The sequence below is a fragment of the Punctularia strigosozonata genome, assembly GCF_000264995.1.
Source record: "Punctularia strigosozonata HHB-11173 SS5 unplaced genomic scaffold PUNSTscaffold_3, whole genome shotgun sequence".
Classification (NCBI taxonomy): domain Eukaryota; kingdom Fungi; phylum Basidiomycota; class Agaricomycetes; order Corticiales; family Punctulariaceae; genus Punctularia; species Punctularia strigosozonata.
Window position 1 is genome coordinate 2,648,776 of NW_006767435.1, and position 21,577 is coordinate 2,670,352.

At 53.4% G+C, this 21,577-nt stretch overlaps 7 protein-coding genes across 7 annotated transcripts; 3 read left to right on the forward strand and 4 right to left on the reverse strand.

The window, feature by feature from the left end:
- Nucleotides 1-4: 4 nt before the first annotated feature.
- Nucleotides 5-1,626, reverse strand: PUNSTDRAFT_83941 (alpha/beta-hydrolase). The gene is made up of 4 exons (XM_007381509.1): nucleotides 1,407-1,626; nucleotides 1,091-1,345; nucleotides 891-1,035; nucleotides 5-843 (listed from the first exon to the last, which is right to left on the reverse strand). Exons 1-4 carry the CDS (start codon nucleotides 1,595-1,597, stop codon nucleotides 208-210), a joined length of 1,227 nt encoding a protein of 408 aa, XP_007381571.1. The 5' UTR covers nucleotides 1,598-1,626; the 3' UTR covers nucleotides 5-207.
- Nucleotides 1,627-2,333: 707 nt separating this feature from the next.
- On the forward strand, nucleotides 2,334-5,105 carry PUNSTDRAFT_63433 (MCM-domain-containing protein; the record flags this gene model as incomplete). Its single annotated transcript, XM_007381510.1, has 8 exons — nucleotides 2,334-2,537; nucleotides 2,592-2,763; nucleotides 2,813-3,240; nucleotides 3,290-3,424; nucleotides 3,481-4,363; nucleotides 4,425-4,720; nucleotides 4,771-4,926; nucleotides 4,980-5,105. 8 exons carry the CDS (start codon nucleotides 2,334-2,336, stop codon nucleotides 5,103-5,105), a joined length of 2,400 nt encoding a protein of 799 aa, XP_007381572.1.
- A 460-nt stretch (nucleotides 5,106-5,565) lies between these two features.
- PUNSTDRAFT_62074 (Formate/nitrite transporter) lies at nucleotides 5,566-6,779 on the reverse strand (the record flags this gene model as incomplete). The annotated part of the gene is made up of 10 exons (XM_007381511.1): nucleotides 5,566-5,648; nucleotides 5,703-5,730; nucleotides 5,785-5,844; nucleotides 5,900-5,981; nucleotides 6,030-6,084; nucleotides 6,144-6,197; nucleotides 6,252-6,318; nucleotides 6,376-6,418; nucleotides 6,472-6,608; nucleotides 6,675-6,779. The coding sequence occupies 10 exons, from the start codon at nucleotides 6,777-6,779 to the stop codon at nucleotides 5,566-5,568; spliced, it is 714 nt and encodes a 237-aa protein (XP_007381573.1).
- Nucleotides 6,780-7,648: 869 nt separating this feature from the next.
- PUNSTDRAFT_119188 (transcription factor) lies at nucleotides 7,649-12,289 on the forward strand. Its single transcript, XM_007381512.1, has 17 exons — nucleotides 7,649-7,784; nucleotides 7,838-8,046; nucleotides 8,100-8,342; nucleotides 8,396-8,689; nucleotides 8,751-8,878; nucleotides 8,938-9,363; nucleotides 9,422-9,620; nucleotides 9,669-9,779; nucleotides 9,845-10,102; nucleotides 10,160-10,240; nucleotides 10,293-10,734; nucleotides 10,783-10,940; nucleotides 11,001-11,160; nucleotides 11,216-11,328; nucleotides 11,379-11,687; nucleotides 11,745-11,886; nucleotides 11,937-12,289. The coding sequence occupies exons 1-17, from the start codon at nucleotides 7,688-7,690 to the stop codon at nucleotides 11,987-11,989; spliced, it is 3,423 nt and encodes a 1,140-aa protein (XP_007381574.1). The 5' UTR covers nucleotides 7,649-7,687; the 3' UTR covers nucleotides 11,990-12,289.
- Nucleotides 12,290-13,652: 1,363 nt separating this feature from the next.
- On the forward strand, nucleotides 13,653-15,771 carry PUNSTDRAFT_142206 (uncharacterized protein; the record flags this gene model as incomplete). The annotated part of the gene is made up of 8 exons (XM_007381513.1): nucleotides 13,653-14,114; nucleotides 14,172-14,414; nucleotides 14,465-14,715; nucleotides 14,766-14,875; nucleotides 14,927-15,066; nucleotides 15,123-15,310; nucleotides 15,360-15,571; nucleotides 15,626-15,771. Exons 1-8 carry the CDS (start codon nucleotides 13,740-13,742, stop codon nucleotides 15,769-15,771), a joined length of 1,665 nt encoding a protein of 554 aa, XP_007381575.1. The 5' UTR covers nucleotides 13,653-13,739.
- Nucleotides 15,772-16,541: 770 nt separating this feature from the next.
- PUNSTDRAFT_63551 (uncharacterized protein) lies at nucleotides 16,542-17,571 on the reverse strand (the record flags this gene model as incomplete). Its single annotated transcript, XM_007381514.1, has 2 exons — nucleotides 16,542-17,407; nucleotides 17,460-17,571. Coding segments are annotated over 2 exons (978 nt in total), but the record flags the coding sequence as incomplete, so codon positions are not given.
- Nucleotides 17,572-18,192: 621 nt separating this feature from the next.
- On the reverse strand, nucleotides 18,193-19,410 carry PUNSTDRAFT_63316 (uncharacterized protein; the record flags this gene model as incomplete). The annotated part of the gene is made up of 4 exons (XM_007381515.1): nucleotides 18,193-18,389; nucleotides 18,447-18,689; nucleotides 18,760-19,043; nucleotides 19,100-19,410. 4 exons carry the CDS (start codon nucleotides 19,408-19,410, stop codon nucleotides 18,193-18,195), a joined length of 1,035 nt encoding a protein of 344 aa, XP_007381577.1.
- Nucleotides 19,411-21,577: the final 2,167 nt, after the last annotated feature.

Consider the following 21,577-nt stretch of genomic DNA (forward strand, 5'->3'; position numbering starts at 1 on the left):
GTTCAGAATGTAGTGTATTGTTTAGATAAGTACCAGCACCCATCGTAGTGCCTTCATATGGACAAAGACAAGGCTTTGCGTGGCTAATGACGCGTTGAGCAATACTACGTACGTGAGAATGCATGGCCTCGAGGCCTTGGGTTCGTTATCAACATCTGGCATGGTGACGTCTCCGACGGCAAAGAGCCTGGGTGCTGAGAGCAACGGCTATGAAACTGAGGAAAGAGGAGATTGTAACCATTTGGAAATCTGGATGAACGTCTCCGACCTCTCTGGCTCGTGCCACTCGAAACACGCATAGTCGTGGACGCCGTCTGGCGCTTCGGAATACGTTACCGCGTTGCCCAAATCCCCGACCATGCGGTCTTTAAGCGTCCGAATCTGGTCGAGGAGCACCTCAGCGCCTCCCGCGGCGATGAACGTCCTCGGAAATCCAGAAAAAAGCCCTTTGTTATCCGGCCCCAACGGGTTGAGGTTCAACGAGGCAGGTGATATATACCGATTCGCGTCGAGCCAACTGGGATCATGCGGCCCAATGAAAGCCCGGACGGGATAGAATAGTCTGTCCGGTGGGGTGTCATGCATGCTGAGATAGTCAGAGTTGGCGTTCTTGAACGTGCTGGACTCCGGACTGTGGTGGGACTTGCTCAGGTCGCACCAGGGCGACATGAGGATAAGCGCGCCAGGAGGGGCAGGTACGCTCGCGTGGGTCCGATTCTCAATCAGGTAGCGGGAAAGCGCGAGAGCCAAATTTCCCCCGGCGGAGTCGCCCTCCACGATGATATCTTCGGGTTTGAGTCCCACGACGTTGATAAGATAGTTGTAACCGGAGACGGCATCGACCTGGCGTCGTGTAAGCAAGAGGGAGGGCATGATTGAATGGGCCTCACCAACGCAGTCGGGAACGGATGAGCAGGATCATATGGGGGGCCGACGGATAACCGATATTCAAGAGAGAAAACGCGTCGCACATGATCACAATGCTGAAGTAGTCCCTTCGCGATATTGGCAGTCGGATCCGCTGGATTCGCTGACCTGATGCGATCTCTATCAAAACCCAGGGTTATGAAGAACGCAGCGGCGTACGTACAGGGAAACGTATGCCCCGCCATGAAGGGCATAAACGACCTTCTCGCCCGGAGCAGGAGGCTCTCCAGGCTTGGTGTCCGATCCACTCTTGTCCAACCAATATCCAGGAAGGCGGATGGGCTCGATTTGTGCGACATCGGCCCATTCCTTGACTTCCCCCACGATAAGTTCGGGGGCGGGTTCTACCCAGATACCCTTGACTCCGATCCCTGACACGATAGCGAGATGGTCTGGAGTTTTTCCCAGTTTACCGACCCTGGGAAGAGGTTAGCGTGCTGAACTTTCAAGCCGATATGATATTTGGAGATCTTCCTTACTTGTTACCAACATGGAAAAGGTGTCTCCACAGGCGTATGTAGATGCAACGCGTGATAGACCATGATGGCCGAGGCCGCCATTTCGGATAGAGGGAAATGAGTGCCCATGTCGGTACGCGAAATAGGAGGGTAGTGAACAGTTGATAGAACAGGAATATCCCTTTCAGCGGCTGACGCCGGTATTCAGGCATACTTGGTGCTGAAGGTAGACCGACGTAGCGTGACGGTCAGTGGAGAGAGAACGGGGCAGCGTGCGGTTCATTTCAACCCGAACCGGTGGGGAAATCATGTGGAACTTCTCAGCGAGAGTTATGTTTGACTTAGGGAAGAACGGGCAACAGCTGCAGATGGGAGGGCCACCAAATGGGACTCCGACATGCTCCGCTACAATCTTAATTATTGACGCGACTCGCCAGGACGCGTTCCCGGCTTGTCCTTCTTGACACGCGTGTCTTCACCATGGTAGGCTCCAAGTCGCTGCTACGCGTCGAAATACGCTAACACTTGCTATCAAGTCTCAACAAACACCAAGAAGAGCCAAACGCCAGAGATCGGCATCGCCCAGATCGTCCCCGCCCGCTGCGGCGCGCCCCAGCACGACGCGACGCGACTCCTCGTCGTCGCTGCCGCCATCCTCCCCGCCGCCGCCATTCTCCGAAGATACGGACGATAGTCTGGACGAGCGTGACCCTGTGCGAGACGTGGACGATGAGGTCGATGAGGATGAGGAAGACGGTGAAGATTTATTCGGCCAGAATCTCGACGAGTGCGCATCAACCTGAAACATGGCGTCCACCATTGACCTTGATATGCCGCAGGGACTACGCTACCAACGAGCTTTTGGACCGCTACTCCGACGCCGATATCAACGATGAGGATGAGTTCGGCGAGATGTCAGCGGCGCAACGTCGTGCGGCCGAACAAGAGATGGCGAGGAGAGACCGCCGCGAACGCTCAGGCAGGCGCGGCGGACGTGCCGCTGCTCGGAGTCGCATGCCGCAATTCCTGGAAAGCGATGATGCCGAAGATGAAGGTGATCTGGGTGGAGGCTTGTTGGCCGGCATGAAAAGACGAACCAGGCGACAGTACGATGAGCGGAGGGATATCGATGACATGGATGGCATAGAAGACGTAAGTGATACCGATTTGACGTTATGTCCAGATGCTGATGCGTCCCGCTCGCAGGAAATCCCTCTGGAACAACTAGGAGATATCAAGGCCAAGTCTATAGTCGAATGGATCGCGAATGAGCGCGTCCGCCGATCCATCATGAAGCATTTTCGACAGTTTCTCATGACTTATGTGGACGAAAGCGGCGCCTCCGTCTACGGTCAGAGAATACGAAACCTTGGCGAAAGTATGTAGGCACTGTGGGAGGCAACAACGGCTAACTGACGTCTCTGTAGACAACTCGGAGTCACTCGAGGTGTCATACCTCCACCTCGCAGTCTCAAAGCCCATCCTCGCGTACTTCTTAACGAATTCACCTACCGCCATGCTGGCTATACTAGACGAGGTTGCTCTCAACGCCATTCTCGTCTATTATCCGTCATACGAGCGCATTCACTCTGAAGTGCATGTTCGGATTACTGACCTTCCTCTAAGCACCTCTCTCCGCGACCTTCGGCGTTCGAACCTGAACAATCTCGTTCGAGTGAACGGCGTCGTGACGAGGCGAACAGGGGTATTCCCGCAGTTGAAGTATGTTCGGTTCGACTGCCGCAAGTGCGGTGCCGTCCTGGGTCCGTTCTACCAAGATGCAACGAAGGAGGTTAGAATCAGCTACTGCGCGAACTGCGAGAGCAAGGGCCCCTTTTCCGTCAATTCAGAACAGGTATGCTACTTGAATAGGCTCAAGATATTGGCTTAATCGGCATCGATAGACCGTGTACAGGAACTACCAGAAGATGACACTTCAAGAATCTCCCGGGTCTGTTCCTGCAGGCCGTCTTCCGAGACACCGAGAAGTAATCCTGCTATGGGACCTGATAGACTCAGCTAAGCCGGGAGAGGAGATTGTTGGTTGCATTACTCTTGCGATGCGATGAACATTACTCTGATGCCACCTCAACAGGAAGTAACGGGCGTGTACCGGAACAATTTTGACGCTTCGTTGAACTCGAAAAACGGCTTCCCGGTGTTCTCGACCATCATAGAGGCGAACCATATCAACAAGAAGGAAGACCAGTTCGCTGCCTTCCGTCTCACTGAAGAGGACGAGAAGGAAATCCGTGCCCTCGCTCGCGATGATCGTATTCGGAAGCGTATCATCAAATCGATCGCTCCCTCGATCTATGGACACGAGGATATCAAGACGGCTATCGCGCTATCTCTCTTCGGTGGCGTTCCCAAAGACATCAACCGGAAGCTGAGAATTCGTGGCGATATCAACGTGCTCTTGCTCGGTGACCCCGGTACTGCCAAGTCCCAGTTCCTCAAGTACGTGGAGAAGACAGCCCATCGCTCCGTCTTTGCTACTGGCCAGGGTGCTTCTGCTGTGGGTCTCACGGCCAGCGTACGCAAAGACCCGGTTACTCAGGAATGGACACTCGAGGGTGGCGCGTTGGTGCTAGCCGACAAGGGTACATGCCTTATCGACGAGTTTGACAAGATGAACGACGCGGATCGGACGTCGATCCACGAAGCTATGGAACAGCAGTCGATCTCTATTGCGAAGGCCGGCATCGTCACTTCATTGCAGGCGCGCTGTGCTATCATCGCTGCTGCTAACCCTATCCGAGGGCGTTACAACCCGACGATACCCTTCCAACAGAATGTCGAGCTGACAGAGCCAATCTTGTCGCGCTTTGACGTGCTCTGCGTGGTCAAGGACACGGTGGACCCGGTCAAGGACGAGCTGCTTGCCCGATTCGTCGTCGGCAGCCATCTTCGTAGTCACCCGAAGTTTGAGAAGACCGAAGAGATGGATGTCGGTACCGTGCTTGACGCTGACGTAGGTCGTCGCTTGTCTATGTCGCATCGTCGCTGACAATCGCACAACGTAGTTGATCCCGCAAGACCTCCTTCGCAAATACATCATGTACGCTCGCGAGAAGGTCCGACCCAAGTTGTTTGAACTTGACCAAGAAAAGCTTTCGCGTCTTTTTGCGGACCTTCGTCGGGAATCGATGGCGACTAACTCGTACCCCATAACGGTCCGCCACCTGGAGAGCATGATTCGCATGGCGGAAGCGAGCGCCAAGATGGCCTTGAGAGAGTACGTCCGTGCAGATGATATCGACGTCGCGATTTCGGTCGCCGTCGGCAGTTTCGTCAGCACTCAGAAGATGTCAATCAAGAAAACCTTGGAGCGGGTACGTTCATGTCCGATAGAGCGCGACTGCATTTGTAACCTTTCACGTAGGGCTTCCGCAAGTATCTCACGCAGGCAAGGGACCACGAGGAGCTGCTTGCCTTCCTCCTCGGACAGATTGTCAAGGAGAAGGCTCGTCTATATCAACTACAACGATACGAGCAACCCGAGCTCGTCACTGTTAAGGTTCCGGAGCTCGACGAACGAGTCAGTGACATTCCGTTATCGCATCTAGTTTATCCGTGCTGAGTACGCAACAGGCTAAGGAACACGACATTTACGATACTGCCCCTTTCTTGCGATCGAAGCTCTTCGCCACCAACGGGTACAAGTTAAATGATGGCATCATCGAAAAGAGGTTCCGCCGCACTGAGGACGATTCGTGATACCCGGAAGTTTGACGTAGCGTCTACTCCATTATATGCGTATGTAGCACGACCGATTCAGGGCTTGGATGTTGTTGTTTGTTATCTGGCAATGAGTATCATATTCTCAAACTCAGGGGATCGCATCGTGGAATGATCACGAATGCTATTTGCAAGTCATCGCTGGGCTGACGTTACAAGGTTGTAACGCAGGATAACGGCGCATCACTCATGGCGCTTCTCCACCATGTCCTCCGAGCGTACTGATTGCCCACCGGGACTGCGTTGAGCTGCCGAATGATTGAGCCCCTCTCCCTCTTCGACGCCGGCAAGGCCGTCGGCGCGCCAGTCCATCAAGTAGAAGTAACAGGCAGGCAATCCAACCAACAACGCGCCGACGATGTTACCCAGATATGCGGCGATCAACGACCTAGCGACGACGTTGTCTCAGCAAAGGCTCCGTTCACTGCTCGAATGATTCTTACTTGCGAATGTAACCGGCAACTGTGAGACCCTCCGCGTGGAACATGATACCCAAGGGAACCGAGAACATGTTGGCAACAACTATTCATCCCATGAGTGGCTTGGTCAAACGCACTTCCCTAGGGACAAATTTACCGTGATCAAATCCGCATGCAACGAAAATCTGTAGCAGCAATTGATCGTGGTGGTAATCAAGAATATGACTGGGGATACGCACCCAGATTGGTATCCAGATGGCGAATATCTTTGAGATAGTATCACGGGCGCCGGCTGCTTGCTGTCCGGACCATTCAACGTTACCACCATGACGAAGCCTAATTTGAGGTACTCACCCATACAGCAACGCAGACGAGCCAATTGCAGCCGATACCACGAAGGAAGATTTGATGCCACGCAGGTTCTACTGCTTTATGACTAGAAGCAGTTCATGATCAGCATGCCTCGTATAACACGAGCCCATACATAGCAAAGCTCCGAATATAGGCTTCGTAAGGGGCCGTGGAGATAATACCAGTGGCTGACAGAAAAAGGTTCATATCAGCGGTGATGGAAGCGAGGTTTTGGTTGAGAACGCACCTCTAACAAGTACGCCAGCAACGAATAAACTGCCGCAAAGGTTCCCAAATGTAACTATAGTATAGTCCTCGTCAAGACTAGCACAGAATTCGCCAACATCCTGCAAACCGATAATCCAGTTCACTGGGAGGCTCCACCATGGAATGGCACGCTTCACGAGAGCCATCGGGAATATCTTTGAGGGCATCCAGCATCAGTTTGGTGTTGGGGGATATTATACCACAAAATTCACCATCATATTGCTCGTTAGGAGCTCCTGGCCTTGGAGTACAATCCTTCCCGCCATGATGAGTATCATGCAGATATGATCACCAAGCATGATCCCTACATCACCAAACCAACAGGAAAGACGAATCCGCTCAAGACCTTTGCTAGACCCGGATTGGACGCCGTAAGACCAGTCGCGCCACCTCCCGTAACTTCTGACAATAAACCACCGAACGACAGCATTACGCCAGCAGCAAACTATACGGGTACAATTTTTCGGGAATAAGGCTCTTAGCACCATTGACAAGTTGAGTGACGCCTCACCGCCTTGAGGAAAACCGTTTCTAGGCGGGTTCTATGCTTCGCGATGCCATGTTCGATAAACGCGGCTGCTACCTCACCGGGTTTGAGCGTGCTGGGGAGATCCATAGTGGGTTGAACGACGGCCGGAGAGCAGGGCGGTGGCAAAAGGCGGGCCAGCAGGCTACGGCACGAGGCGCGGTGGATTCTTAAGTAACAGCCCAAACTCCCAGAGCCCCGCGGAACTCTGCCAGGCGGTCGTCTATTTGCATCCGCTTCTCCGCACCCCACGGGGAAAGCGCGGCTTCGCGGTGGGGTCGGCCAATAGTGTTGATGCTATACTTGCCACGAACCTGATATCCCCCTGCTTGTTCTCACACGTGATATATCGCCGCAGTTCCCCCAGAGGGAAAGCGCTATTGATAAGTTAGGTGGTCCATGGACATGATGCTAACAACCTCGTTCTGTAGAAACAATTACCACGAAGCCCTCGCACCCGTATTCACGCCGATCAACTGGCACGAAATATTCTCACCGGCCGGCTTCGGTTGACGACCCGTCGAGAGCTGAGGAGAAATTGCATCGGCTCTCTTGCGTGTTGGGATACCCGTGTGCACAGAAGGTTGGCGGAGCGACTCTGTTCAGACTTGAGCCCAACCGCGTTAATGAAGTTGACAAATCGCAGAGAAAACGGTGGTAGAGCCTTTTCAGGAGTATAACAGATTTGGAAGCGTGAGGGGCAGCTCCAGTGACTGGACGCAGCGTGGAGAAGGCGCCAGCAGAAGAACCACGAGGTGATGAGGCGAGACGAAAATGTAAATCCACCGTCAAGGTTAAGCGCTATAAGCGCCCAAGGGCCAGCAAGCGCCCCAAGCGGCCAAGCCCGTGATGTTGCATCGCCACATCAGGTGACAATGCTGTCAGTGCCGTGAGTCGGACTCGGAGTGTCAGTCTGAGTTGACAGCTGAGGGCGTCGCGTTCGTATCTAGCGCTTGCCTCTGACTTTCATCCGCTAGGCAACCTTCTACACCCAGCTGATGGACCCAGGATCAAACTCCACGGGCGGCAGGAATGAAGAAGAGCTACGCTATGAGAAACGCGCGAAACTGCGAGATCTCAATCTCTCGCCACCAGGTCCATCCACTTCTTCTGCGTGTCTCATGCATAGGGCGCTCAGAATGCCACAGAACCGCCGAAGAATCTGGACTCCTCCTTGAAGCGGCATACGGCTCTAATGAAGCGTATACGTCTCTCTATAGGAACCGACAATCGCGATCAAGTCCTTAAGGACATTGAATCCTTGTCGCTCGAGAAGTATGTGGATGAAATTCCAGGGGCGATCATGGAGGGTATATCTCGATGCAAGACGGAGAAGGATGTTTGGAGCGCAGTCGAGGTATGTGACTGCACCAAATAGTATCTTCCCATTTCTCATCTAACTCCATATAGATAATATCGGCCATGCACAGGCGTTTCCCGACCATGTTCACGCCCTCGATCCTCTCTGCTCTTTCTGCGGCGCTGGCACCCCCAAACCGCGCGACTATGACTTCACTTCTGCCTGAACAACGAGAGAAAGACGATGCAGCACGCATTTCAAAGCAACGACCCGTGCTGCGCGTCTGCTCTGAACTCGCGCTCGTCGGCATCATAAAGAGCGCTGAGTGGATCATGAAGGCTATCAAGGAATTGGTGTGTTTTTACACGCATACGTGGAGGACACCGACGACTGATGTCATATACAGCTGTCGAATGATCCTACATTGTCTTCTCTCCCATTGCTCACTACCTTCCTGAAATCTTATTCCCGACCATATCTTGGGATAGTCCCTCCAGCCAATGTAGCCAAGCAGATTTCCTCGGCTTCAGAGCCAGGCACCATGTCGGCAGAGAGCAGTAATGGTGACGCCGCGGGTGCATTCCCGACGCTGTTCAACGAGGAACGCGAACTAGTGAGCAAGGATGTTCGCGATAGATTCAAGCGTATGTGTGAAGGCTACTTCGAGAACGTGTCCAAAAAGTTGGTCATTGAGCACAAGGTAGGCAAGGGGCTATGACGAGCTTGCAAACCAGAACATCTGATTTTCTCCCCTCTTACAGCGACTTCAAGAGCAAGACCGTCGGAATCACGAAGCCTATATTCGATCCGGTGAGATATTTGAGGATCGGCAACAGGCGTACGAGAAGATGACCAGAAGCTACGAAAAGCTTCTCGCGAGCTGCCAAACGTTAGTTTCCATTTCAGAATCCGGTGAGTCGAATATATAACAACGCTGCCGTTTTCTAGTTTATCCGAATCGCTCTACTTGCCTATGCCCGAGCTACCGACGGCGTCACAGAAAGCCGACTCTATCCTTATCGGTTCCAACACGAACTCACTTATAGGTGGCGATGGCGAGGAGGTGATCATGCCTGCGGGAGCAAAGTGGGAGGACGAGGAAGAACGACGGTTCTTTGAAGATATTCAGGACCTCAAGGACTTCGTACCTCGCGGAGTTCTTGGCATTGAAGAGGACGTCGAGGTTTCACACACCGATGAAGAGAAGGAGAAAAGCGATAAAGCGAGGATGGAAGAGGAAGCTCGAAAGATAGATGAAGAGCTGGAGGTTCTTGGTCGGCGTGAGAATGAGCAGAATGGAGTCCCCCTAACGAGCGCGGATGCTGAGGCGGAACCTCACATCAACGGCGCTGAGGAGTACGCAGATGATGAAGAGTTAGTTGTCCGAATCCTCTCTTGGTTTCCTACCTTTATCTCAAGCTCGTATGTGAAGTGCCTCTACTCTTGTACCCGGGACCCCGAAGACAGCATCTCCACCTGGGACGCCACAGCTGGCCCCGCAAGGACCGTCGCAGCTTCTCACCGCTCTGCTGGCCCGTCTACCGGATTGCACCAATCGGGCTATGATTGACCAAGCTGCGATTGACTTCGCGTTTTTAAACTCGAAGGCTGCCAGGAAGAGACTTGTCAGGGTAAGGGACCTTCCAAGAGGATACCGAACTCAACTCACCCCGCTGCAGTTCCTCAGCCAAACCCCAAAGAATAGGATAGACCTCCTGCCGCACTACTCAAGGTTGGTCGCAACGCTACATAAATATATGCCTGATCTGGGTTCTGAAGTCGTGGCCGTCGTACGTATATCTTCAGCTCCAGACCTGGTTCGTTTCTCATCACAATCGCACCCTTATCAAATTAGCTCGATGAAGAATTTCGCTACTTGCAGCGCAAGAAGAAGGTCGTAAAGGAGCTTGCTGAAGTCAGACTCAAGAACATTACATTCATCTCGAATTTGACGAAGTTTCGAGTGGTACCGCCACATGTCATCCTTCATATGTTCAAAGTTTGCTTGGACGACTTTTCGGGCACCAACGTGGACAACCTTGCGTTACTCCTCGAAGGTTGCGGCCGATTTTTGCTCAGAAGCGATGACACACGAGAACGTTTTGCCAAGATGGTGATTGGCGCTTATGTTGACTGCCAACTCCGGTGCTCGCACTGACTTGTCATCCAGCTTGAGCTTATGCGGCGCAAGCAAAGCATGCAGCATTTCGATCAGCGCCAAATCATGATGCTTGAAAATGCGTATTATCAGGTGGGTCCCGCAAGTCCTCGCAGGTACTCCTCGCAACTCATTTCGAGCTTAGTGCAATCCCCCTGAGCGTGCGCCTCGCGAAATGAAGCAACGGACACCCATGGAATTGTTCATCCGGCATCTCATCTATGATGTCCTGGCAAAGAAAACAATCGACAAGGTGCTCAAGCTCATCCGCAAACTCGATTGGGACGATGCCTCGGTAGCCCGTACACTCCACAAGGTATTCACTAAGCCATGGAAGATCAAGTACTCGAATATCAGTCTCCTCGCAATGCTTACTTACGACTTACAACGATATCACCCTGCGTTCACCGTCGCCGTAGTAGATCAAGTACTCGAAGATATCAGGATAGGTCTGGAGCACAATGTCTACAACACAAATCAACGCCGCTTAGCAACTATGAAGTATCTTGGCGAACTGTACATCTATCGTCTCTTCGGCTCGGGAATCATATTCGACACGCTGTGGTCGTTAGTCACATTCGGTCATCGTAAGCCTCCCTCGTTCGCCATCGTGGTGATATGCTGAGAAATAGCAGCGGAGAACCGGCCTTTGCCCAAACAACCTTGCGCGCTGGACATGCCAGACGACTTCTTCCGGATAAGGCTGGTTTGTGTACTCCTGGACACGTGTGGGATGTGCTTCGACAACGGATCACAGCGCAAGAAGCTGGACAATTTCCTCGTTTTCTTCAACGTAAGTGCATCGATGCATTGAGACGTTTTGTCAGCGTCGTATTGATGACAGTATGATTAGTATTATGTTTTATGCAAGGATCCTATCCCCATGGATGTGGAGTTCATGCTTTCAGATTCGTTGGAGGCTGTACGACCCAAGCTCGTTATACCCAAATCGATTGAAGAAGCTGCCAATGCCGTGGATGACATGCTTAATGCGGCCTTGCAAACCGCCGGCAGTACGTCGCATGGCTCGCCATATCCACAGTTGTTCTGAACGTACCTCCTTTACAGTCACTGCTGGCGACGACTCCGATGACGACAGCGGTAACGAGCAAGAGGACGGCGAGGGACGGCCAGATGTCGAAGACGATGAGGAGGCGGATGGAGATGGCGCTGATTCTCCGGTAAGTAGGGCGCACCAACCACGGAAGGCGTATTCTAAAGCGACACGCAGGTCGAGGACAGAGCTCCATCCCCTGACGAAGTCGTCGTGTTGACGTCGCAAAGTAATGAGAACCTTGGACCCTCTGAGGACGACATGACGGAGTTTGAAAGGGAGTTTGCCAAGATGATCACAGACTCCACCGAGTCTCGCAAGGTCGACAAGAAGACAGCACTTGCGCTGTGGGACGCTACCGTCTTGCCAGCACCCAAGAAAAAACGAGCAGATGAAGATGAGGAAGATGCAGTTGAGCACCACGGCGAAGCCTCGCGCGACGTGATGAATTTCACCCTAGTGACGAAACGTGGCAACAAGCAGCAGGTTAGTTCTTTTTTCTGACGTTCCGTGGTGCTCGGCGCTCAACATGTTCATGCGAAGGTTCGGCCGTTGGCTATCCCTGCTGCATCCGCGCTGGCAGCGCATACACGGGACGCTCAGCAACGGGACAGAGAGGAACAACAACACCTCAAACAACTTGTTCTTAATTATGAACAACGCGAGGAGGCAGAGGAGTTGAAAGGTATGATTGTCAGCTCGCTGTTTGGATCAACTTTTGCTCATTTCGTGCAGCTCTTGAAACTCGCAATCGGTACGCTGCTGTGAAGGTCCGATACGTTGGCTAGCACCCGCTGCCTGTTCGCACTTCAAGATCATCCTGCCTATCTGCACACCCGATGTCACGGCATTCAGGCTCGGCCTTGGGTCGCAAGCTGGCCCGACACAACGCTCGACGCCTATGGCTGGCAGCAGCTCTTGCTGCCACCAAATACTTCAGCGGTGCCCGTCAAGACAGTGCAAATCGTCTCCTGATGCAGTACCGAAGACTACTCTAAGGCTGGCGTCTCCCTTTGCGAGAATGGACGCTCCAGCAGCGATGGGAACTGATGGTCATAATGCATCGACTATATCCACACGCGATCCAGACTGTATAGAAAACTTGATGCTATGGATTTCCGTAGACCTAATGTGCATCATACATGTGCCTTCTGCAGCTCTCGTACATATCGGAATGTCACAGGAAGGCGAGGTCGCGTCGTGTCACACATTTACCGTCACATACGCGTCTTTATCCTACGACCTTCATTGAGAGCCTGCACCAGCCCTTCCTATACTCCGCATTGTATGCATGCAAGACTCTGACGATTACTTTGGCGACGATCTCGAACTTGATGCTACTGCCCTCGCGATAATCGATGCGGAAGAAACTAAATATGCGGCCACCCAGGCCTCGTCATTAGCAGGCACCAGGCCGGCCCCCTCGGGAAACTCTCCGCCTCCAAAGCGGCAGCGCATTGGGCAGGGATATGCGGCAAAGTCAGCTATGAGACGTGAACCATCAATTGATGACTATGAGGACTTGCCGGATATTACTGTCGAAAGGAATGGGTCATATAGCTTATTCAATACAGCAGGTGCAGCAGCACCTATACCCAAGCCTGTAACTGCTTCCTCCACAGCAAATACCCGGAATCCTACCATCGCAGTCAAACATACTACTCGCGACAACGCCATAACACGACCAGGCTTAGGCTTACCCCCCGGGAGGCAATCCTCCTCTTCCCCTAGGCCCATCCCCTCCCGCACCTTTTCTCATCCTTCTGCAAATCAGACATCCTCTCGCCAGCCTTTTGAAATCGGCGCCTTTCAACAGAGACCCTCACATCTTGCGCGCACTCCGGTCGTTCTGACGGCCATTCCAGGACCTCGGGTGCAGGATGATGCGCTCAACGCTGAGCTCGCCAAGCTCAAAGCGAGGATGGATGAAGTGAATGCCATTGGAATCGAGAGTTACATGCGTCTGATCGGCAATCTTAGCTCAGCCGCATCAATGAGGAGACTCAGAAAGCGCTTCGTGAAGCTCAACAAGCTCGTTACGCCAAAGAAGGGGAAGTGACGATCTTGCGCAAAACGATTGAGAAGGTAGGCAACGAGCACCTCGAACGTACGCATCGTGTAACCTTGTTCATCAGACAGCGCAAGAGCACGCCGCAGACCTCGCTAAACTCCGTTCAGCCAAAGAAGCCGCTGAAGCTCAACAGGTCGAGATACAAAAGAGCATGAAAGAAGAGATGGAGCGGCTTAAGACCCAATTTACGTTCAAGGCAAGGCATCTTGGTCACTTGACAGCACATCCTGATCTATCATCTTGTGCAGCAACATGAACTAGAAACGTCTGCGCGAAAACCACCCTGGTCAACACGATCAAAACGGATTGATCGTGGACAACCCTTGACCCCGATACTTGTAAGTTCGCAAATGCGAGCATGGAATCCAGGCCGAGCGGATGCTGGACGCAGCCCTGCGGCGATTCGTACTCCCACCCGTTCACGTATCAGGGTCACGTCACAGGATAGCCCAAAATCAGCTCAAGCCATGAAGCACGGACCGCCACCGCTGAGCGGCACCAAACAGATGCTGCCCGGTTTCGTCAACTCGTTCACCCAGAGCAAAGGGAAGGAGCCTGCCCCTCAATTGTTCGGCCGCAGTGATGGCAGTAGCGCGGAGGACCAGGCGGGATTCTTCAGTTCACATCCATCGCCTCCGAGCAGCCCAACTGATGGAAAGGGCCTTCCGGCAGGGCCTTTGGACGTTCATATGGATTCGGATGACATGGAGTACACCAATGACGGTGGTGATGGTCAGGACGCGGTCATGGGCACCGCTCCGACCCCGACTCCGGCAATTGGCGCCAGTCAGTCCGAAGGCCCACTGATAGAAGAGATCGAACCTCCTGATTGGGGGTATGAGGTGCGTTCGAGGGTGATCGCACCTTGTTATGTTTCTGAGGTTGCCTCCAACGATCAGCTCCAACGGATCATGTTCTCCCATCGGGCACGAGCGACGGCGACATTCACTCTTCAAGCACTCATTGGAGTACATCTGGGTGATGATGCGACCGATATCACGAAGGCAAGCCATCACCATGCTTGCGCCGCCATCCTCCGTGTGCTCGGAAGCGTCCCCTCGGATGAGTTGCTAGACGATATGCTGGTTGCTATCTCGGGCGCCTTATTGGATCTGGTCGAAATTCTTACTGCGGTGCACGCGGTACGTTCCTCTGTTTCGTTACCCGGTACACGCTTATGACCACCGCTCAGAGTCGCGCATTGGCCTCACTGTTCAACCTGTTAACCGTCCTCATATGCTCACTGCCTTCATTCATTTCTTCCTTACTGATGATCGGTGACGGTCTTCCAACCCCACGCGCATTGACCGTGCTATGTGAAGCAATCCGTTTTCACCTTGACCCCTCCAGAAGCTTTGATGCGTCTCACGAGGATCTGCTCAACGAGTTATTCATCGTCCTGGGCCTCATAACATTGTCCACCCCCGACCATTTGGAAAGCAGGTAACAAGGATCAATTTTTGCGTGGACTGCATTTACTGAGCCCTCAGTAGTTTGATGATATTTCCCCGTACCCCGGGCGTGCTTGATCTACTCCTCGACGATCGCCACCCTGATTGGGTTCTGCGTCACAACACGCAGCTGCTGGTAAACCTTGCTAGCCGTGAGCATGCTCCTATATTCGACAGTTGTACATCTAACATTGATCTTCAAGGTCCGCGATTGTTTCGCTACTTGCTATCATTCCCCGGGGCCGACGCTGGGGATGCAGGGACTCCAACGGACTTTAGCCAATTACCGCATATTGAACGCATGTGTGCTTACCTGACCGACAGCTCCCGACGTGGAGACATGGTAAAATGAAACCATGCACTGCACCATGCTCGAGATGTACTCATCGCACTCGACAGATGGCCGCGACACGCTCATGTGTGCTAGAATTCCTGGCCTTGCTATCCGTGGCCCACGAGGATGCGCGAACCATACTGTTGCAGTCGCACGCGCTCATCCCCTCGATCATCGTCTTTCTTACGTTACTCGCATCGATGATATGGGAGGAGCAGGAAGATATGATACTCAACTCGACCGTGGCCCAATCGTCAGTCATAGCGCTTGAAGACGGTATCAAACACTAACTCTGGATGCAGAACGGCCCGTATGTTGGTCCAGGCACTCAACTTGCTGCACTATTTGGTGTTCGCGTCCGACCCCGCGTTTGACCTCCGACAGAAGTTGATTCAAGCGGCGCAGCTGCGACCGTTCAATGGTTTGACACATATGTTCATCGTCACCTTGGGACGACTGAGTTATGCGGACTGCCCGGATTGGCTCGAAGGGGACGAGTTGGAACAAGGCGCAGGTAAGCTGTCAAACTTGGGGAGTCTTTTCCTAGGTGACTCGATCATATACACAGAAACCGCTCGGGAATTGCTTGATTTGGTGGTCGAAGGTCCCGAACTGGACAGTGTCTGGGCCGCATTTCAACCGGGTGATGAAGACGAAAGCTTCATTGACGACGAAGAGCAGGAGGCACGTATGTTGGAGGCTAACGAGATCTGACCACTTGTGCATATATCATAAGGTCTTGTTCATAAGAGGGGCTTTGACCGTATTACAGACATTTGCATATGTAACTGATGCTACCATCACGGCAACAAGTCTTCGCTCCATGTTTCGAAGCTCTGCCTGCTGTACTTACGCATCCCTTCCTCTTCATCCACCCCCTGCATATTCAGCTCGCGCCGAATTCGCTCACGCGTGCTCCGGCTTGGCCCCGCGAGCGGGATATATCCCGCTCGCGGGGCCAAGCCGGATATATGCGCGCTTCCCCCACTATGAGCCCCAGAATGGGTTGCTACCACCCACATGATGGGGGATATCGACCATTCACCCACGGACTGGTCGATATGTGGTTGATTGAGGCCATGTAGGTGATTGCCTTGGATCACTCATGGTATGGTCTATTGTATACAATCACCCACTGTATCCCTAAATACTAATGTCGGCCAAAGTCAATGGTTGATTTTCACCCACTGTACCAGTGGGTTGTGCCAGTGCTGACTGCACAACAGCGGCAACGCGACTCGCGCCGGCCGGCCCAGCGAAGGACGGCATTTCCCCCCGCGCACTCTTCCTCAATCTCTCAGATCAAGGGTTTACGATAAGTATACAATCGTTGTTCTGTCAGCCTGTCTCTCAATGCTAAGTTCGTCATAGACTATCATGAGGACCCGCAAACTGATGGCCAAAGCAGTACACAGAGCAAGGTACGTTGATATCAGGAATCTACCATGCTCTCCAGCATATGTACGGAAGCTCGCCATCAATATTTACTGTCGCCTGTCTGTATCCCCGTGCATGCGGCGATGTATCCAACCCGGTCGTGGACTGTCTCTACCCGGGGTGCCATGTTCGTCCATGTATCGATCAAAGGCGACGAGGGCCTCGTCGCGGGCTTCTCTTCTGCCTTGTTGGTATCCGTCGTCGAAGCCCTCACGCCTGCCGACTTGCCTCCCGTCTTCGAATCCGTCTATCCGACCCGCCTGGAATCCCTGCTCGCGACCCTCTTCGAACCCGTTCTCGTGACCTTCCTCAAACGCCTCGGCGTGAGCCGCATCCCAGCCCTCTCGCCTCCCATTCTCATACTCTGTCTGCAATGCGATTCGCCGTCCTTCTTCCTTGGCGTCATCTTTGGCTTGCCAATCTTTCAGAGCGGTCTCGTGTTTCCTTGCCGCTTCCCGGGCTCTCGACGCAGCCTCCTGGGCCTCTTCCTTCTGTCTTTCCAACACTCGCGCCTTTTCCTGGGCCTGCCGAAGTTCATGGTGTAAACCCTCAGCCTGCATGCGAAGCGCGTGTAGCTCTTGTTCCAGGTGCCGATCCCCGAGCGTCGCGGTCTCCGTCGCGAGTGCACGAGCCTCCGCCTCCGCAGCTCTGCGCTCCGCCAACTCCGCGCGAGAAATAGCCTGTTGGCCTCGCCGCATCTCCAGTTCCAGTCGATCAAGCGCGTTCTTTAGGACGGCATCTCGACGCCGCTGGTGGCGGTCCTCCTCAGTGAACACCTGGCTGATGAATGAAGCCGCTGAGTTCTTCCTCTTGACCTCCCGGTGGTCATCGAGGTACTCCTTGCTCGGATTGCGCTCGCGGGATCCGCTTGAAGTGTTGCGTCGCGGCTTCCTTTCGGAAAGGATGTCCACCACTAACGCTTATTTAGCGCCTTCTTCAACGAACATCGTCGCCCGAGTTCTCACCCTTTGCGTCCTGGAGCAGCTCTGTAAAAGGCGTCGGCGCTGAGGTCGCTTCGCGAAAGCGCTTAACGATGTCTGAAATGCTGACACACAGATGAGCCCGGTGAGTTGTGAGTTCGGCCCTGAATCCATGCAGCGTACCGATCTGTAGTATTAGCTCCCCTAGAACGGCTTGAGCTTCGGCTTGAGCTGGACATCGTTACGAGGAGAATGGATAGGGAAGAACGAGAAAGAGGGTGTGCGTGCTGCGCTTTCCTCAATCACAGCGCGAGTTCATGCTCGCATGCATGGTCCTAAAATACTCTTTGTGTTACTTTGTTACCTAACTGACGAGGTACCTTCACATTTGGGAGCGACATGCAAAGAGTTGGTCTGCAGGAAGCGGGCGGGCTCCACGTGTCTGCAGCCTGGAAGAAACGTGAAAGACTACGATAACCTTTCAGAGTTTCATGAGAACCGCCCCATCATACTAAGTATCGCGGCCGCCTTTGTCTACATCCTGTGCAAGAGCCGCTTAACTATCACCCCACACGCGACCCGTCATGAAAACGCCAGCTCTTCAGTCCCTGACACCAACACGCGATCTGTCGGGACTCTCGGTGCAATATGCGAGCGAAGCAGAATCTTCTCTCCCGAATGATGAGGATACAATAGATCATCCAAGCGCTTGATATACACCAATAATGAGAACACACATCCTAATAATCTCCATCCCAAGCTATCCCACTTGGTTCCATCAAGCTTTGCCGTACACTTGCTTCGCATTTCCGCCAAATACCGCGTCGATCGCTTCTTGTTCAACGCCGAGCTCCGCGAACGATTCCCGTGCGAGCTCGTACCAGTCGCCCGCACTCGACTGAGCGGTAGAGCCCGAGGCCGGGGAAGTTCCGAAGATGATTCGCTCGAAACCAAACGCCTCGAGGGCGGGCCCAACTGGAAATGATCCATCAGCAAGTATGGACAAACGACGGCACATGAAGGGCTCCTCACGGTACATCTTGATGCGGCGCTTCCATTCCTTCTTTTCCTTGCTATCCTGTGTGGCTTGTGGGTCTGCCGTCGGAGGAGGCGTGGGCGGCGTGGGCGCATCCCAGGAAGGCGGAAGGAACTTGACGTAGGCATTAGGGAACAGCGACAAAGCAGCGCATCGTGACTGATATGTGTTGTACGAAGGGTGCGTGAGTAGTTTGACGAGAGGTAATGTCAGGTCATGCGGTGGGGGAAGAACACTGCCTGTTTCACGAATCACCGAACATGCGATCAGCATTCGATCGGAAGCGGAGGAGGGCAAGTATGAACGTACAAAGAACAAGCTTGCTCGATGGGCCATCCTCTGTGGCTTTCGTGAGGTAATCCTCGAGAGCTTCCCAGCCGGCTTCGCCGTCCTTCAGATCCACGCTCACATCGATATCGACTGTTCGACCGGTCTTCAGCACCTCCTTCAGTGAGTTGACGCTGTCGGCTGTATTCTCCGTGAAGGCGACTGTGTATCCCACTGGGATCTGCGATTGGACAGATGCTGTCTCAGGAGTGTATGGGAGCAGATACGAGAGGACGGGAGGATCGGATGTCCCGGATCCTTGCAAGCTGCAGGATATCGGATTAGAAGCGGCTCGGATACGCATGGACAAAGCACGTACAACTGCAGAGCCTGGTCGACTTGCGCCTGGTCATTGCTCTTCAACGTGAGGACCACACCTCCCGATTGGCCGCCAAGGTGTTCTCCAGCACTCTGCTTCCATTGGGCGAGGTAGGTGGCAGGTACTGATACGTGGGCATCGATGATCACGTCCGGGTGGACCGTGCTCGGGCTGGGGGGCAACGGGAACTTATCGCTGGTTCCTGTGTTGGGTGGGCTGAACGCGGACAAGGGGAGTTTTGGGGGTGCTTTAGGCCCCTTTCGCCTCGCGGCGACGCCTGGCGACGGGGGGACGCGGGGGGTCTCGACGCTCATGATATGGAATCTGAAGAGATATGGCCGTTGTGTGCAAGAAACAGGATGACGATTCCGAGATGGGCCAGCGCGGTGGCACAGGTTTAAATACGGGCTGAGGCAGGGGAATGCATGAGCTGGATATCTGGTTCTTTGATCAAATCGTCAGATCAGATCTCTGCTCTGGTAGGCTAAGCAAGTTGCGTTCCCCGGATGCAGACTGCAGCGCACCGATGTTCGTTGGCTGTGTTACTGCCTTGATCATCCAACACGAGGACGACTTTGTGCTCGCTTCATCATGACCGTGCTCGCTTTGCCTGCCTACAGACTTAAAGATCTCTGGCAGGGCAAGGACTGAGACAACACTACTAGTTACTTGCCCCTCCCGCTCTGGCTAGTACTGAATTCCGGATGGTACTCGGGTGTGGCGCATCACATGAATTGGCATAGCCAGCCGTCGTCCTTGATCAGTTCCGTCAAGGCGGTGTTCCGTGCGTGAACACCACTCAAGTCGAAGGTGCTGTGCTGTGCTCCGCATGCCAATGCGGAATATCTCTGAAAGAGCCGGTTGCTGTCGCTACTGGCACTAGTCTCCGATGGGAGACAGGAAGCTTCGCCTGATCGAGCCCAGCATTATACATAACCATCGCCGAGAATCCCGTTCTCCTATTACCCCCCTACTTACAGCAACATGACATTATAATATCCATCGTTTACTCTTGTTATAACACGGTAGCAAGGCCGTGACGATGTTACCTGCAGAAGTGAGCACGCGTATTCGCCAGTGGCGATTCACAATCATGCTTCAAGGGTGGTTTTATTGATACCTTGGCACCTGTTCGTAGCGCATGTCTGACAGCTGTTTGCAGAGAGATAGACGCTGCGCGTTTCTCTCTCCATGATCAACGTGACCGTGGTAACTGCCGCATTAGGAAACTGAGCACACACCGCGCCCAATACTGCCCCAACAGTGCGCCTCCTCCGCTTCCGCTCTTTCACGATTGTTCACATTTTGAAACTCTGCTTAGCGAGCTTCCCGTTGCTCGATATGATGGCAACAATAGAGCCCGCTTGGGTTTACTCTCTTTATGTGGATCAATTTTTCACGAAACAGATTGCTGAGACTTGTTGGCTAAGGTCATCCATGAAAGCGAGCATATGTGATATGGAGTGCATTCCGATGATTTCCCGGTCTCGGCTTCGCAAATCTTCGATTTATAGACATGTATCGCAGCAGCTCTTTTGAGCAGGATGGATGTAACGACGGTTACCCACGTCGCTGTCGGCGTGCAGTACCGTGCACCATGTAGTCGAGCACGACACTGACCGCGACATTGATGACTAAACTCGTTCCTCTTTTGGAAGTCTCCACGACCACGTTGATTGTGGAGGGAGCGAGGCGCAGCGTCTATCTCTCTGCAAACAGCTGGAATGGCTTGCGAGTCAACAAGTCCATAGTTTCACGGTCCTGACCGGTCGTGAACGTTGAAAAAAAGGAAAACATCGACGAGATGAGGCTCGACTGTCACGTGTGTGAGGACCACGTGGCCCTGTTTTGCGGCTGATCTCAGAACTGGGCTTTGCGAGAGCCACTGGTGCACGATGGCCTCAGTACGGCCGTGACGTTGAAGTTGGCATATATCCACGCTTGATGATGTTCCGTTGCTAGCCTGGAAACATACCATCTGTGACGATACCCTAAGGTTCCGAATTGTCGCGTTCCTGCCAGTACCGAACTCCGAGCGACTCGACCACATCGTAAACCCAGACAAGTATGTCCAGTGCCCAGTTCGACAATGAAATCGGAAGGGGAAGAAAGAGCAAAGGTATTGGCAGTGCCAGTGACTCGTCGTGAGCACCTATTGGGGTTGTCGACCTTGTCCTTCTGGCTGATAAAACTATGCAGGAGTAGAGAGGGCAGCCCATCACAAGTTGTGGGTCAACACACTTTATGAGAAGCTAGATATGTGGCTGACTCGCTCTCATTCAGCGCGATAAGTTCTCGCCACCGTCAGACGACGACGCTGTTGTCGTCCCAGTCGATCCTGATACCACACCTCCACGTTCTCCTAATGCGCCCCTGTTGCGGCAGCCTCTCGGATTTTCCGCACAGGCGTCCAGCTTCTCTGTTCCTGTCAACACATATCAAGCTAAAATTCCGTCGAGCACGGCTTCGTTGGCATTTCTT